This window comes from Esox lucius, chromosome 17, assembly GCF_011004845.1.
Source record: "Esox lucius isolate fEsoLuc1 chromosome 17, fEsoLuc1.pri, whole genome shotgun sequence".
Lineage (NCBI taxonomy): Eukaryota > Metazoa > Chordata > Actinopteri > Esociformes > Esocidae > Esox > Esox lucius.
This window is the reverse complement of record NC_047585.1, coordinates 27,711,351-27,727,147: the sequence shown is the minus strand read 5'-3', so window position 1 is coordinate 27,727,147 and position 15,797 is coordinate 27,711,351. Positions and strand designations below refer to the sequence as shown.

Genomic DNA, 15,797 nt, shown 5'->3' with positions numbered 1-15,797 from the left:
GCGTGCGTGCGTGCATGCGTGCGTGATCCAGGTCTATGTATACATGCGTGTCCGCGAAGCTCCCACCAACACAGTAAAACCTAAAGAAAACCAAAATTATATTTTTAATGCAGCTTTTCATAGATTTCTCCTCCGTCGCGCGGTTGACATGGTTACTAAAATATAGACCCCGCATATTGAACGTGGCTAATTGCACTATTGGTACCATGAGGCGGTACCTGAAGCCCAGACAGGTTGCAGAGGTTGTCCAACTCCTCCAGGATGACACATCCATACGTGCCGTTTGCTGTGCAGTCTATGAGCATGGAGGAGATATCAGGAGACGGGCCGTTACACGAGGAAAGCTGGACTGGGACGTAGAAGGGCATGAACTCAGCAGCAGGACAGGGATCTGCTCCTTTGTGCGAGCTGGAACAGGAGGAGCACTGCCAGAACCCAACAAAATAACCTCCAGCGGGCTACTGGTGTGCATGTTTCTGACCAAACTGTTAGAAACAGACTTCATTAGGGTGGCATGAGGGCCCGACGTCCTCTAGTGGGACCTGTGCTCACAGCTCAGCACTGTGCAGCTTGATGGGCATTCGCTAGAGAGCACCAGGATTGGCAGGTCTGCCATTGGCTCACCGTTCTCTTCACAGATGAGAGCTGGTTCACACTGAGCACATGTGACAGACGTGAAAGAGTCTGCAGACGCCCTGGTGAACATTATGCTGCCTGCCACATCATCCAACATGACCAGTTTGGCGGTGGTTCAGTGATGGTCAGGGGAGGCATATCCTTGGATAGTATCCAGACTGGTTTTCGGACTCCCCGGGCCCCGCCAATGCAGTGAACCTGCACATTTTAGAGTGGCCTTTTATTGTGGCCAGCCTAAGGCACACCTGTGCAATTATCATGCTGTCTAATCAGCATCTTGGTATGCCACACCTGTGAGGTGGATGGATTATCTCGGTGAAGAAGTGCTCACTAAAACAGATTTAGACATATTTGTGAACAATATTTGAGAGAAATAGGCCTTTTGTGTACATAGAGAAAGTCTTAGATATTTGTGTTGAGCTCATGATAAATGAGGGCAAAAACAAAAGTGTTGCGTTTATAATTTTGTTCAGTGTATATAGATGTATATTTTTTACATCGGTACTCCAGTAGAGGGGCGTGGACTGAGTTAGACGTCATCCCATGAGTAGCTGCAGCCATAGGAACAGCATAGGAAACTGCGGTGCTGCGCTTAGATGATGAAGCGGCATCAACGAACAAAACAGTTATACATTTGAGCCACACAAAAGCCCAACAATTCACGATATGGTTGTCAAATAATGGAAGCTCCAGAAGACGTGTCCGTTCGGGAACAGCTTTTCCACGACCGAGTCAGAGAAACCATAGTAAGTAAACGGTAGGCTACGCGTAGACTGCAGTGAAAGTCTCAGCTTGCCTGTTGATTGGAGTACTTTCACTGCACTGCTGTCATCATCAGCCAGATACAAATGCAATTGTATGTCTCAAAACTGTTGTGAATGGACATCCTTTCTCGATTACATTTTTGCCCTACAATTACTACTATGTTCTTTGCTATATGAGCCACATCACACTTTTTAAGTGAGTTATTCGTGCGATGCATATTGGTGCTTGCTGCTCCTTGTTTGCTGCATTGTTTTTGTCAAAGTAGGAATGGTTGCCAAACGAAACGCATTGCCGGGACGTATGTGCGTGCTGATTAATCAAAGCACTGGTACCCGTCTGCCCACTAACAGGGGCTAATGTAGCAATTCCCACTAGCAATTCCCACCAAGTTGGTTAATCCTCATGGTACAATGTATAGAGCGGACCATCTGCAATTGTACACCCTAAAACAACTGATTGAGACTTTGATTCTCTGCACTTTAGGGACATTAAGATCGTATTTGGTTATGAAACAAGGTCTGGGATGTGAAGTATTTGATGCTAAATATCTCAGATCTACGGTTCCCACAGATAGAAGTGTCTAGTCCAAGGTCCCGTTTAGATGGCGCTGTTTCTACTGATAGGTAAATATGATGCTTTTTGGTACTGGTACTGTACTGTCTCTGACCAAGATCCTTAAGATGCTGGATTACTTGGATGTGTGATTTCATCATGTGTGTTCATGGTTATGTCTGGTATTGTTTGTATGTATCTATATATGTTATACATTGGTACAGTTGATATAAAAAAGTCTACACACCTTTATTGAAAGTGCAGCTTTTTTTAATGTAAAGTCTTAAATCAAGACATGTTTCAGATCTTTATTCACCCTCTAATAATTAAACTTGTAAACAACAATATTTAAACAAAAAATAAATTGATAATTTGTCCAAAAAAGTGTAAGATTGTGTTACAGTGTGATGCGTAAGAGTGAGCAGTTCTAAGCACCTTTTGCTTGGATTACGGCAGTAAGTGAGTTTGGTTGAATCTCTTTCAAATTAACACAACTTACCCCTCTTTGGGGTCTCCTTGCTCTGTCATCAGTTGAGGAGGGACATCCTGATTTTTGCAATGTTATGGTGGTGCCATCTGGCTTTATGACATACGTAATTCCATTGAAATTCTTGACAAATGTGTTGCCTTTATATTCCATCTCTTAACTATGTGCCTATAAGTGTGTATGATGTTAGTACCCAGTCCTCAACTGGAGAATTCCATCAGTACACAGGACCTGAGTTTGTCTAGGGGTGGCAGCCTAGCATATCCTTAAAGAGTTTACACTACTGCAGAGAGGAATATACTGTAAGGTGAAAAGATGTGAAAGAAAATATAGTGAAGTAAAGACCATGACAAACAGCAACATACAGGTGAGGCAAAGTGACAGATAGGGAAGGGATTGTGTGTCAGAGCTTGGACAGGTGAAGCTCTGAGGTCCTCTGGATTAGAGCAGGTAAAGTTGTCTCAGTGGGGCTTGGTCTGTGTCTGTCTGTCATGGACCAGATCAGAAAGGGAAGAATGAGGATCATTTGGACAGGGAAGCCGCAATAACAAACTTGCAGTGTTTTCTCTTGGAGTGTTTGTTGGGATAGAAGGCCCAACTTAAAGCCCTGAAACAAGGCCATTATTTTGTCCCGATATGCTGCTTGTATATCTGCTGTTAACTCTCCATCTTCTTTCCTCCATTTGCTGGCAGTTTGTTCTCATGCAAAGTAGGGCTTTTGTTGGGGTTGTTAGCTTGCTGGGCTATTTGGCTTCTCCCCCAGACTCCCTCATATCTTTATCAAAGTCCTCAGTTACCATACAGCTTTATATTGTGTGAATTTAAAACTGCTACCTCCACAAATACAACCACCTGGCCCAGAGCTGCAAAATGGGGCCCCTGAATGCAACTCAGCTGCCACCCCCTGGATGAAGAATAGACTTATCGGCAATCACAGAATTGACTAGAGGAATGCTTCATGAGATTCTAAATCAGATGAGTTGATGGGGTGGGGTTTTTGGGGGACTGCAATCTAAATGTAGAAGTCTAGTTGCTAATGGACAGGTGTTTAAGAAGATTTTACATGACCTAGAGGTATTGCCATATGTAGTGTATACCCAAGAAGCCTCAGTTGGATTGTTAAGGAAGGAATGTCTTTTAAAGTTTTGGATTTACAAGAATTAGAATTTGTGTGGGTAGAAATATGGAAGGTCATGGTGGGTGTGTTCAGTATCAAGGAAATAACATGAGGTGGTGCTTTAAGAATGCTAGCTGGAAGCTTAATAAAGTGTCTGTGTGAGCGAGCGAGACAGAAGTTGAGTGGACAAATGAAAAGAAATCCAACATGAAGTTAAGTCCAACACCTCAATAAGGTGCCACCAGGACAGCTTAAATGTGCCTTGGCATAGATTCTACAGGTCTCTGGAACTCTACTGTAGGGATGGAACACCAATCTCCTAAAATATATTCCCTTGTTTGGTATTCTGATGATGGTGGTGGAGAGCACTGTCTAACACGTGGGTCCAACATCTCCCATTGGTGTTCAATTGGGTTGGTATCTGGTGACTGTGAAGGTCATAGCATATGATTCACATCATGTTCATACTCATCAAACCACTAGGTGACCCCTTGTGCTCTGAAGATGAGGTCATTGGTATCCTGGAAGAAACCCTGTTATTTGGGTGGACTCAAGACTCCCTCCATAGCAACAAATAAACATTACTTCCCTTTGGCCGAGTCAATGAAACAAAGGGCCGGCTCTCACTCTCAATGGCACATCTCAATTGCTAGATGTTGGGTCTCATTTCTCTTTTGGCCTAATGGCAGACATTTATGTGTAGAAGACCATTCATGACATGTACGATGTCATTAAACATATTTGAGAATTTTATCGCTTATTGGGGCACAAAGTCAACAATAATCAAATTAACCCCCAACTACTATTTTCCTGGATGATTTGTCTTTACACTGTTTTGCGCCTTACAGTCTAAGTGGGTGGGGCTACTTTGACCCCCACACCTCATATATATGCTCTGCTGAGTAAGCAAAAAATTCAATTGTGTGTGTGATGTAATACACATTAATGCACTGGTTTGATGAGCCTGATGCATCTTCACACCTTCCCCCAAACGTGTACTTTTATTACACTCGTCTTTTCCTGTGACAATAATGCTTATAATGGACATGGTTGCATTTGGAAATGTTGATAGAAATGTTGCCCTAATTGCTGACCATTAACTGTTACAGAATGTAGTTCTGTTTTTATATGACTTTTATCCAATTCTCTATAATATGGAAATCACAGCTGAAGTCTACACGATTGGATCCCCTTCAGGTGGTATCACACTATATTTGGCCTGCACTTTGATGTCCTCTACAAATGGTTGTATGCTGTAAGCCTAATATCTGAGAGGGCTGTAAAACAGCCAAACGTAGTGTTTCATGGTCACAGTTTAAAATATTTACATGTTGTATTGGAATATTTTATTAGAACGGAACATTCTGGAACAGAATATTTATTTTTGCTTTCCGGAATCTCTGAGATAGGAGGTAGCTATGTACAGTTAATTCCAAATGTATTTGCAGTGAAACGTTTTTAAAGAAATACTGAAAATGCTTATAAAGCTGGCAGTCTGCACTTTAACCCCATCGTCATTTTATGATTTCCAATCCAAAGTGCTGGAATACAAATCCAAAAGAAGTGTAAATATTATTTGCTTTTTAAGTTCACTGTATGTTTAATATTTAGGATATTTTGACATTCATCCCTCTCTCTGTTAATCTGAATGTGTTATCCTTTCACTGGTCTGTTTAATGCATCGATAGAAAATATCTAGTAATATGTATTGAGTCATTATATGAGGATGTGTTATGTTGGTGGTTTCTTTTGTCCCAGCCAGTTTCCACTCTCTCGTTGCTTAATCTGATAATCCTGATCATTTTCCCCCCTCTCATCTGTCGCACCATAATCTGTCTACTACAGGACAATGTCTGATGACCCTGTTATAAAAGTAGGGCCTCAGTCAATCACAGATTGCCAAGCTCTTCCTTTTGTTAAAGGAAATCCACTCCAATGAACAACATTGGTTATGCAGTTTCACAGAGAAATTACATTTTTGGAAATGATGGTACTTTTATTATGTTGAAAAGGAAATTTAAATGTTATGCTACTAATAGGTGATTGATTTTCAAGGTTTGAATTCTTAACTTTTGTTTTCAGGATAAAACCACAAGCTACTCTGTGCATCCATTATTTCTCATTCAATCAATTCTTCTAAATTAAGTTTATGTAGCTAAGATTTTTCATAATAGGCAACCACTTAGATTGTGTTCAGAAATCTGAAAATACAAGATATACAATTTTACAGATGGGCAAAATCAGATTTCACTCATGTATGCATGTTTGGACTCCTGTTGATTTGAAGACACCCGGCTTTGATCGTGTTCCATTAATTAGGCGGAGAGGTTGTGTGATGTCACTCAGCAACCATTGCAACGATTAACACAGCACAGGTAACAGAGAAGGAGAGGAACTCCCATGTGTGTTCTTGATTCAGTCATCTATGAGATCATTTGGATCACGTCTTGATGAATCAACTGTTGGTTAAAAAGCCTATCTGTTCTTATCACACTCTACACCTGAATACTTCTTGTGTTGGTTAACCTTGCGCCAACCCACTCGTCGCTCTTATTTACAGCAACGCTTTGGGTCTTCTGCAGACTTCAACGCTTTCTGTGGATTTCTCTGCACTGTATTCTTCTCTTTATGAATCCTAATTTATTAAGAAGGAAAACAAAGCAATAAAACATGGTTGGCCACAATTAGCATTGACAGTCATAGAAAAGCTTGACCTTGACCTCCTTTTTTTCGTATCCACAGATCTGTGTCTTGGTTTTCGTCTGTCTCTACATCGTCTCCTACCTGGTCATCACTCACTATAAGAGGACCGCCGAGTTCACCTTAGGTACATGTGTGTTTTTAAGAGAATGTCAGAGGAGTAGAGATCAGGCTGCTGTGGGCTGCTAGGTTTCTTCAGGCCAGCATTCTACTGATTACATGTCAAAGCCTTGATATTTCGTATATCTGCCAATATTCTTCTATACCAGTTAGCGTTGTGTTAGAGCCAGGGCAGACATACTCTGTCTATAGAAATTCTACACCTTCATGAATGTATTCACATTTTATTGTGTCTCTGAGTTTAATGTATTTAAATTAGGATTATGTTCTCTGTCACAGTTTTTTATTGTGGAACACATACATACAAAACTAGAATATATATTTTGCAATAATCCCCTTAAGTTAGATGAATACACAGTGTAGAGGAGAGAAAAACACTGCTTAGGTACTGACATGTCTTGCCAATGTCTTAATGGTCAAGAGGGTCTATATCACCTATGTTATCAACTATGTTATCACCTTGCCTGCTCTAGGGTTAAATCTAGTGACATTTTGGTTACTGGTCAGATGGTCTAAATGTTAGGTTACCTGCTGGCCGAAGCTCATATCACAGCATCATTTATTAGGTTCCCAGCCTCTTGTTCAGGTTTAATGACCCCTACAAACCTTTTCTCTTTCTGTAAGCCATACTAATGTGTTGTATCTTTAAATTATAGATGACAGCGAAGATGCAACAGTCAACAAAATTGCGTAAGTTACTTGGAACAACAGAGGCTGTCTCACCAATCATATTTGTATTTGCCACAGAATATAAGACAACTAATTTGCTTTATCTGGTTTCTGTTTCATATTGGGCAACTGTTTTTGAAGTACATTTTTGCTCCCTCCAAATATTTCTTTCTGTCTTTCTCTAGGCTTTGGCTTTGCACGTTCACGCTCTCTGTCTCTGTTGGCGCTGTTCTACTCTTACCTCTCTCCATCTTGTCCAACGAGGTCCTGCTCTCCTTCCCACAAAGCTACTACATGCAGTGGCTTAACGGATCTCTGATACACGGTACTCACACAAGCTCCTACATTAACATACTCACATGCTCAAGCACACTTTATCTGGCATGATTAATGCCTGCTGCACTTATTTGCTAAACATTTACATTATTGTTTTTGGAGATAAATGACAGTTTGTGCCAGGTTGCTAAGGTTGTAACTGTTACTTTCACTCAGGGACGATTAACTGACTGCAGATGTGGAATCATGAGAGTCCAGAACTTTTAGAACTGTTAATTAAATTACCACAAAATACTTCAATACAGACTAGCATGTAGGAAGTGAGCTTCTTACTCTCTGTTATGCTGTCTGTCCTCACCTCATTGCAGAGCTGTGGAATCTAGTCTTCCTCTTCTCCAACCTGTCCCTGGTCATTCTCTTGCCCTTTGCCTACTTCTTCACTGAGTCTGAGGGCTTCGCTGGATCCAAAAAGGTACCTGCTTCAGGAACAGTGCCTTGCAGATTTATAGCTCTCTGTTCATCCGGTTGTGTTTAACAGGGCTTATGAGAGACCTTTGACTCTTTGGGTTTAAGGTTTTTTGTTAAGGATGAAGATGAAAGTTTGTAGGATGTTTGTTTGTTTTGTAGCCCAGCAAACCTTTTAGCCAGGGGAAATAATTTTGGTCAGCAAATAACCTGTAGCATTTGACTAAGAGGGTTGCTTCCTGTAAATATGCTGAATTAATAAAAGTTAATTCATTTGTATTTAGACTTATTTATATAGACTTATATTTCTGAGTGGATTTTCACAATAGTTGGAAGTAGATGTAGGGACCTGGCTGATGTATTACACACCGATCAGCCATGACATTATGACCACCTGGCTAATATTGTGTAGGTCCCCTTTTGCCACCAAAACAACCCTGATCCGTTGAGGCATGGACTCCACTAGGACTCCACTCTGAAGGTGTGCTGTGGTATCTGGCACCAAGACATTAGCAGCAGATCCTTTAAGTCCTGTAAGTTGTGAGGTGGGGCCTCCATGGATCGGACCTGTTTGTCCAGTACATCCCACAGATGCTTGATTGGATTGAGATCTGGGGAATTTGGAGGCCAAGTCAACACCTTGAGTTGTTGTGTTCTTCAAGCCATTCCTGAATCATTTTTGCTTTGTGGAAGGGCACATTATCCTGCTTTAAGAGGCCAATGCCATCAGGGAATACCGTTGCCATGAAAGAGTGCACATGGTCTGCAACAATGCTTAGGTAGGTGGTATGTGTCAAAGTAACATCCACATGAATGGCAGGACCCAAGCTTTCCCAGCAGAACATTGCCCAAATGATCACAATGCCTCTGCAAGCTTGCCTTCTTCCCATAGTGCATCCTGGTGCCACGTGTTCTCCAGGTTAGCGACACACACGAACCCGGCCATCCATGTGATGTAAAAGGAAACGTGATTCATCAGACCAGGCCACCTTCTTCCATTGCTCTGTGGTCCGGTTCTGATGCTCACGTGCCCATTGTTGCCGCTTACGGCACTGGACAGGGGTCAGCATCAGTACCAGCAGTACCTTTTCCAGCTGTTTGACCTACAGTAGCTAGTCTGTTGGATCGGACCACATGGGCCAGCCTTAGCCACCCATGACCCTGTCGCCGGTTCACTGCTTTTCCTTCCTTGGACCACTTTTGATAAGTACTGACCACTGCAGACCGGGAACACCCCACAAGAGCTGCAGTTCTGGAGATGCTCCGACCCAGTCATCTAGCAATCACAATTTGGTCGTTGTCAAAGTCGCTCAGATCCTTAAGCTTGCCCATTTTTTCTGCTTGTAACAGATCAACTTTGAGTACAGAAAGTTCACTTGCTGCCTAATATATCCCACCCACTGACAGGTGCCATGATAACAAGATTATCAGTGTTATTCACTGCACCTGTCAGTGGTCATAATGTTATGGCTGATCGGTGTATATGGTATATAATGTTGTATAATGTCTGTATAACCTCTGATGTATTATATATGGTATATAACACAGTGTAATGTCTGTATATCCTCTGATGTATTATATATGGTATATAACACTGTGTAATGTCTGTATATCCTCTGATGTATTATATATGGTATATAACACTGTGTAATGTCTGTATATCCTCTGATGTATTATATATGGTGTAACGTGGTATAATGTCTGTATATCCCCTGATGTATTATATATGGTATATAACGTGGTATAATGTCTGTATATCCTCTGATGTATTACATACGTTATATAACATGGTATAATGTCTGTATAACCTCTGTATACAGGGGGTGTTGGGCCGTCTGTATGAGACTGCGGTGGTCCTCTTCCTTCTGACCCTGCTGGTATTGGGCATGGTGTGGGTGGCGTCGGCCATACTTGATGACAGCATGGCCAGACAGAGCCTCTACGGTAAAGCAACCCCTATTCTCCTTGTCTCCCTTGCTCTCTCTTCGTCTTATCTCACTGGAACCCATTGTTTTATGTGCTTTCCCACTTCTTCTCGTAGTTTGTTAGCGTTTTAATGTAATACCCTTAATTAATATGAATCCATAATTCACTTCATGTGTAACATTTTCTGTCTGTCAGATCTGTGGGAGTATTATCTGCCCTATCTTTACTCCTGCATCTCCTTGTTAGGAGTCCTGCTGTTGTTATGTAAGTTCAGTACACATTTATCCCAGCTAGGTGGCATTGTGCATATGTGATGTCTGTGTATTATATATTATTATAATGTATCCTGTCTCCCACAGTATGCACTCCTTTAGGGCTGTCACGCATGTTCAGTGTCACAGGAAGCCTACTTGTCAAACCCAGGGTGAGTTTGTGTCTGAGACTCATGTCTGTCTGTGTGCGATGGTATGTGCTCTGCAGTGGATTGCATAGACACTTAACCCCTTTGGTCATTTAATAGTTTGTGTATAACTAAAAGGTATTTCATTGTACTTCTTTGTGATTTGATCAACACAACATATCGTGTATGTCAAAGTGAAAATAATATTATACACATTTGTATGCATGACTAAATATTTTTGTTGTGTAAGGACTCACCTTTATTTTGGGAAATCTAATTCATATTTTACTTAACAAATCTTGTGAGTTACTTTGAGTCTGACTGAAATTGTAGGGATTTACGTTTATTTTAAAATTAACCTCCTTCCTCTGTCCTCCATGTATACAACATCTGTAAACTGCACAGTCTAGTGGAATATTTCTGGTTATCAAGTCGCAAAATCAACATGTCAACAAGTTCTTTGGAAGGGTTACACGAAAGATGCCCTTACTGAACGCAACCCACAAATTGCAGGACCTGAACTTTGCCAAGCATTATTGGAATTACAATGGGAATTGTTTGTTGTGGTCAGATGAAACAAACATTTTACTTTTTGGCCATGCACAGTATTGGTGACAACTACTAGTTGCACAGGGGCTGTTGTTTTACTAGTGGCCCAGGGGCTGTTGTTTTACTAGTGGCCCAGGGGCTGTTGTTTTACTAATGTATCAAGGTTTAACATTTTGCAGTGGTCATCTCAGTAGTGGACTTTGGGTTTTAATTGAAGAAGGCGGTGCATATGTGCACACCAAAGGATCTTAAGGATATGGAAAGACTGTTTGGAGGAATGGTCAGACCCCTTCTAGATCCCAAACTCATTAAACATATTCCATAAGCTTAGAGTCATTATCCTTGCAAAGGGAGGGTGCAGAAAGCACTGAAAACATGTGCCAATAGTATATAAAAAATTACAGTATAGCTCATTATCTGTGTTTTCTAAGAGTATTTTTCTTTCGCTATCTTTATCAACGGTACAAATCATTTTGAGGTAACTATATAGATTGACTGATCTGACCCCACAAATGTCTTTCATCCTCAGCTGCTGGAGGATCTTGATGAGACATTGAGTTGTGTTCACTTTGAAGAAGCCTCTTTATCCAGGAAACTCAATAGTAAGTCCCATAACATAGCATACGGTGATCTCCAAAAGGACATTGATACACTCTATTTGGATATGGACACATCTAATTTTTGTACTGGAAAAGACTGGACAAGTCAAACTCCCAATCTGAATTCAGTTGAGCATGCTTTTCACTTGTTGGAGACAAGACTACAGGCCAAGAAATAAGCAGAAACTGAAGGTCGCTGCAATACAGGCCTGGCAGGGCAGTACCCGGGAAGATACCCCTCTTATGTCTATAGGCTGCAGACTTTGGGCAATTATCACATGCAAATAACATGTGGGAAAGTACTAAACATGACTAATTTATTGTACATTAGGTTAATCTGTCCAAACGCTTTTAGTAACCTATAATGGAGAGAGTATGTAGAAAATAATGAATCCAATAAAAATTTCTTAAAAATAAAGCTGACAACGTGCACGCTAAACCCATAATCATCCATGTATAACTTCAAACAATATGCTGGAAAACAGAGCCCAAAATAATTTTGTCACTGTCCAAATTATTTTGGAGAACATTTTATATCCTTATATTTAATGCCCATTGCATTAACTGTAATTTACAAAATTGTTATTGTATTTTAACAAAAGCTGATCACAATGTTACACTCTCCTCTGCAGGTGGGACCTCATGTTGGATTAATTTAAATGCAGAGGTTCTGAGAAACCAGTTTGTCAACATTCAGGCCCGGCGGATTGTTTTGGGTAACTAACTGTCATAAAACATTTTTGTAATTTAGCAGACCCTTTTCCAGAGCGACACATGCCTAAAATACCCAACATACGCATGCTCTGGAATATGAATACATGGGAATTTCAATGTCGTCAGCAGCGTCTCAGCGCACTAAATCTGAAAGCAATTCTATTTTTTGCCCTTCTCCATGACATCAAAGCAGGTCCAAAGGAAAGCACAACAATAATTCCCAATTGAATATTATAGAGTTTTATAATAAAATTATTTTATGTACTGTATATGCTATGCAGTCTACATGAATTGATACTAGCATGACACTGTTAATGGAACGATTCCTGTCAGATTTCAGCTTTACATTTACATAAAAATGTAAAGCTGTTATGCCATGAGGCCCTGGTCAGAACAATTTTGGCTATAATTATGGCATGGAATTTGTTGATCAGACAAACCCAGACTGAAAGATAGGCTGGGATTCACAGATGTTAAGTCTTGATTTTGTTTCTTCTGCATTTAGAGATGCGGAAGAAAGCTTCACCTTGGCAACGTAACCTAGGATACCCACTGGCCATGCTGTTGCTGCTGGCTCTGACGGTGAGGAGAGGAAGACTCACCATGGATGTCACTTGATGTCACCAATTCACGGTTCATGCAGAACTGATTGTGTGTTCTGATTGGCTGTGTCGTCTGTTCTCTTTCTAAGGTGGTGTGTGTGCTCATAGTGTGCTACCATGTGGTGGAGTTGCTGTTTGATGATTCGGCTATGCCTCGAGGGATGCAGGTGAGGGGATCCGTTCCTGTACAAGCAATTACTAATTATTTATCAAACGCTTCTTTTAAACTACTGATTTCATTGTATTAACGTAGGATGTAAATATCAATTTTCTTTCTCTTCGTTTGAAGGACCCTCTACTGGGCGCTGCCTCGTTCTCCATGTTTGGTTCATTGGGAGCTGCGGTACAGGTGGTTCTCATCCTGTACCTCATGATTTCCTCAGTTGTGGGTTTCTACAGCTCCCCACTTTTCGTTGGATTACGACCACATGCGCAGGACACTACACTGACACAGGTGCACACTTACACTCAGAACAAGTGAACTGAACTTATGGAGACCAATAACATTATTCTAAAACATTTCAAACATTTTTTCTTTTAAAATGTTTCAGATTATTGGGAACTGTGTGTCTCTGTTGGTGCTCAGCTCAGCCCTGCCTGTGTTCTCTAGGAGTCTGGGTAAGTCTGGTGCTGCTGTATGACAGCCTTACGTACAAAACACTTGCTTTATTTAAACATTAACCGTTGAATGTGTCTCCTTTGGACCTTGACAATATAGGCATCACCCGGTTTGATCTGCTGGGAGACTTTGGTCGGTATAACTGGCTGGGAAACTTCCACATTGTCTTCCTGTATAACATACTGTTTGCTGGGTTGACCTCCGCATGTCTGATCAACACTCTCACCTGGACAGTACAGAAGGAACTCATCAGAGCATTTGGTATGTGAGGGTCACACGCACACATATACAATTATGCATACATGCACACATACAATTATGGTCCTTTCTCTTCCCAGGGTTGCATAAACTGCCATTGACCGTGTCCCGCTCCACTATACCACTCAGGCTCCTATTGGCTAATGAGCAATCCAAGATCCAGTGACAATTGAACAATCCAGTGACCTGGGTTTACCAAAGTGAGCTTACCAAAGAACATCCCACAAACACTTGGTTGTAATAAACAGTCTTTGAAACCGAGAAGGGGATTTACCGGTTTGCTGATGGACGACTGGTGATCCTGTCAGCACTGGGATGAGAAGACTCTTCTGATGGGGAATGAACTTGGAACCTCAAAAATGATAATGCTCAGAGTATAGATATAGGTCAGGTACCGAAATGCACCAAGGTGAGAACAGATGCAGTTTCTGTAAAATGGATGTCAGGTTGGGAGAATTTTTTTCAACTGGTTTGTTCAAAGAGTTATTCATATTTTTTCAGAGAACATTGACATTGGTGTTGTGGTTATACATTTTCTGTGAAAATCAATACTATCACAGAAAAGTTAAAGACCACTAACGCTAGCGACTTCTTCCCTCACTGACAGCAGTGCTCGGCAAGCTGGATTAAAACACTGTGCCCAGGTGTTACTGCTAATGATGTCAAGTTGATTACCAATAGTGAAAATGTTTTCTCTGGCTGCCATCCTATTTAAAATAAGTATGTCTTAGGAGGGAAAACTGTGGACATGCATATTATCTACCACCAGTGACAGTCATACCGCTGCCCTGAGGAAGCAAAGAATTATGTACAGGACTTTCTCATCCTTACACGTTCTCCACATTTTGTTGTGTTATAGACTTGATTGAATATATGTTTTCAATCTACACACAATTCCACATAATGACTAAGCAAAACCATGTTTTTAGGAATTTGTGCCAATGTATTGAAAATGAAAAAATGAAAAATACGAATGTATTCAGACACTTTGTCATGACACTCCAAATTTAGCTCAGATGCATCCTGTGCCATTTGATCATCCTTGAGATGTCTCTAGAACTTTAACTGATTGGATTTTAGTTAGAAAAGCTCCTGTCTATAAAAGGTCCCGCATTTCACACTGCATTTCAGAGCTGAAACCAAGCTATGAAGTCCAAGGAACTCCGTAGACCTTAAAAATGAAATTGTGTTGAGTAATGGATTTGGATTAAAAAAAAGATACAATAGCATTAAAAGTTCCCAGGAGCACAGTGGGTTTCATCATTGAGTCTGTGGAACAAGTTTGGAACCATCAGGTCTGTTTCAAGAACCAGCCATTTGGCCAAACTAAGTAACCAAAGCAAAAAGGTCATTGGTCAGGCAGGTAACCAAGAACTGAATGGTCTCGCTGACAAAACTTCAGAATTCTTCTGTCTGCAGAGATGGAACTTACACTAAATTGCCAAATGTGGACACTCCTAGTGATTATTGAGTTCAGGTCTTTCAGCCACACCTATTGCTCACCTGTGGGTCTTGCTGTAGAGCTCAGTCACTTTAAACATGGCAATGTTATACAGTAGGATGCCACATTTTCAACAAGAGAGTTTGTGAAATTTCTGCCCTCATAGATCTGCCCTGATCTGTATGTGCTATAATTGTGAAGTGGAATCATCTAGGAGCAACAACAGGCCAGCCACGATGTGGTACAGTAGACCATGCAAACTCTCAGAACAGGGCCGCTGAGGGCTGAAGCATGTAGCACGTGAAAGTCGCTTATCGTCTGTTGCATCACTCCCGATACAGTCCCAACTGCCTCTGGAAGAAACATCAGCACAAGAACTGTGCCTGGAGCTTCATGAAATGGGTTTCCATGACCAAGCAGCTATATGCAAGCCTCACATCAACATGCGCAGTGCCATGCGTCAGCTGGAGGGGTGTCAAACATGCCGCCATTGGAATCGGGTGCAGTGGAAACATGTTCTCTGGAGTGATTAATAAAGTTTCCCTTTCTGGCAGTCTGATGGGTGAAGCTGGGTGTGACAGATGCCAGGAGAATGCTACCTGCTGGAATGCATAGTGCCTACAGTAAAGTTTGGTGGAGGAGGGATAAAGGTCTGGGGCTGTGTTGCCGGGTTTGGGCTTGTTGGCCTTAGTTCCAGTGAAGGGTCATCTTCACCCCCCGTCTCAGTTCCATGGTGTTACGCTGCTATATTATTGTGCTGGGGGATATGAGGAATGCACTTTCTAAATTTTCTCAGTTTCCTCCAGTTTTACATTTTAGGAGGAGATGAGGTCCTGGTCCACACCTTCGGAGTACCTGGTTTGGGGGGCCTGTTGCTGTCCCTGTCCTTGTCCACCTGGTCA

The 15,797-nt window shown here is 41.4% G+C and overlaps 1 protein-coding gene across 1 annotated transcript; it reads left to right on the top strand.

Annotated features, from left to right (window-relative positions):
* Window positions 1-1,231: 1,231 nt before the first annotated feature.
* On the top strand, window positions 1,232-15,654 carry LOC105017210 (limb region 1 homolog-like protein). The gene is made up of 16 exons (XM_010881623.3): window positions 1,232-1,382; window positions 6,300-6,384; window positions 7,034-7,067; window positions 7,232-7,371; window positions 7,691-7,794; window positions 9,608-9,731; window positions 9,909-9,977; window positions 10,073-10,137; window positions 11,192-11,264; window positions 11,894-11,977; window positions 12,481-12,557; window positions 12,667-12,744; window positions 12,867-13,031; window positions 13,129-13,195; window positions 13,296-13,457; window positions 13,535-15,654. The coding sequence occupies exons 1-16, from the start codon at window positions 1,317-1,319 to the stop codon at window positions 13,618-13,620; spliced, it is 1,479 nt and encodes a 492-aa protein (XP_010879925.2). The 5' UTR covers window positions 1,232-1,316; the 3' UTR covers window positions 13,621-15,654.
* Window positions 15,655-15,797: the final 143 nt, after the last annotated feature.

Coding starts and splice junctions, on each gene's coding strand:
- LOC105017210 (XM_010881623.3), top strand. CDS start 1,317: ATGGAAGCTCCAGAAGACGTGTCCGTTCGGGAACAGCTTTTCCACGAC. Junction 9,978..10,072: donor AGGAGTCCTGCTGTTGTTAT/GTAAGTTCAGTA, acceptor TGTCTCCCACAG/TATGCACTCCTTTAGGGCTG. Junction 12,745..12,866: donor CTATGCCTCGAGGGATGCAG/GTGAGGGGATCC, acceptor CTTCGTTTGAAG/GACCCTCTACTGGGCGCTGC.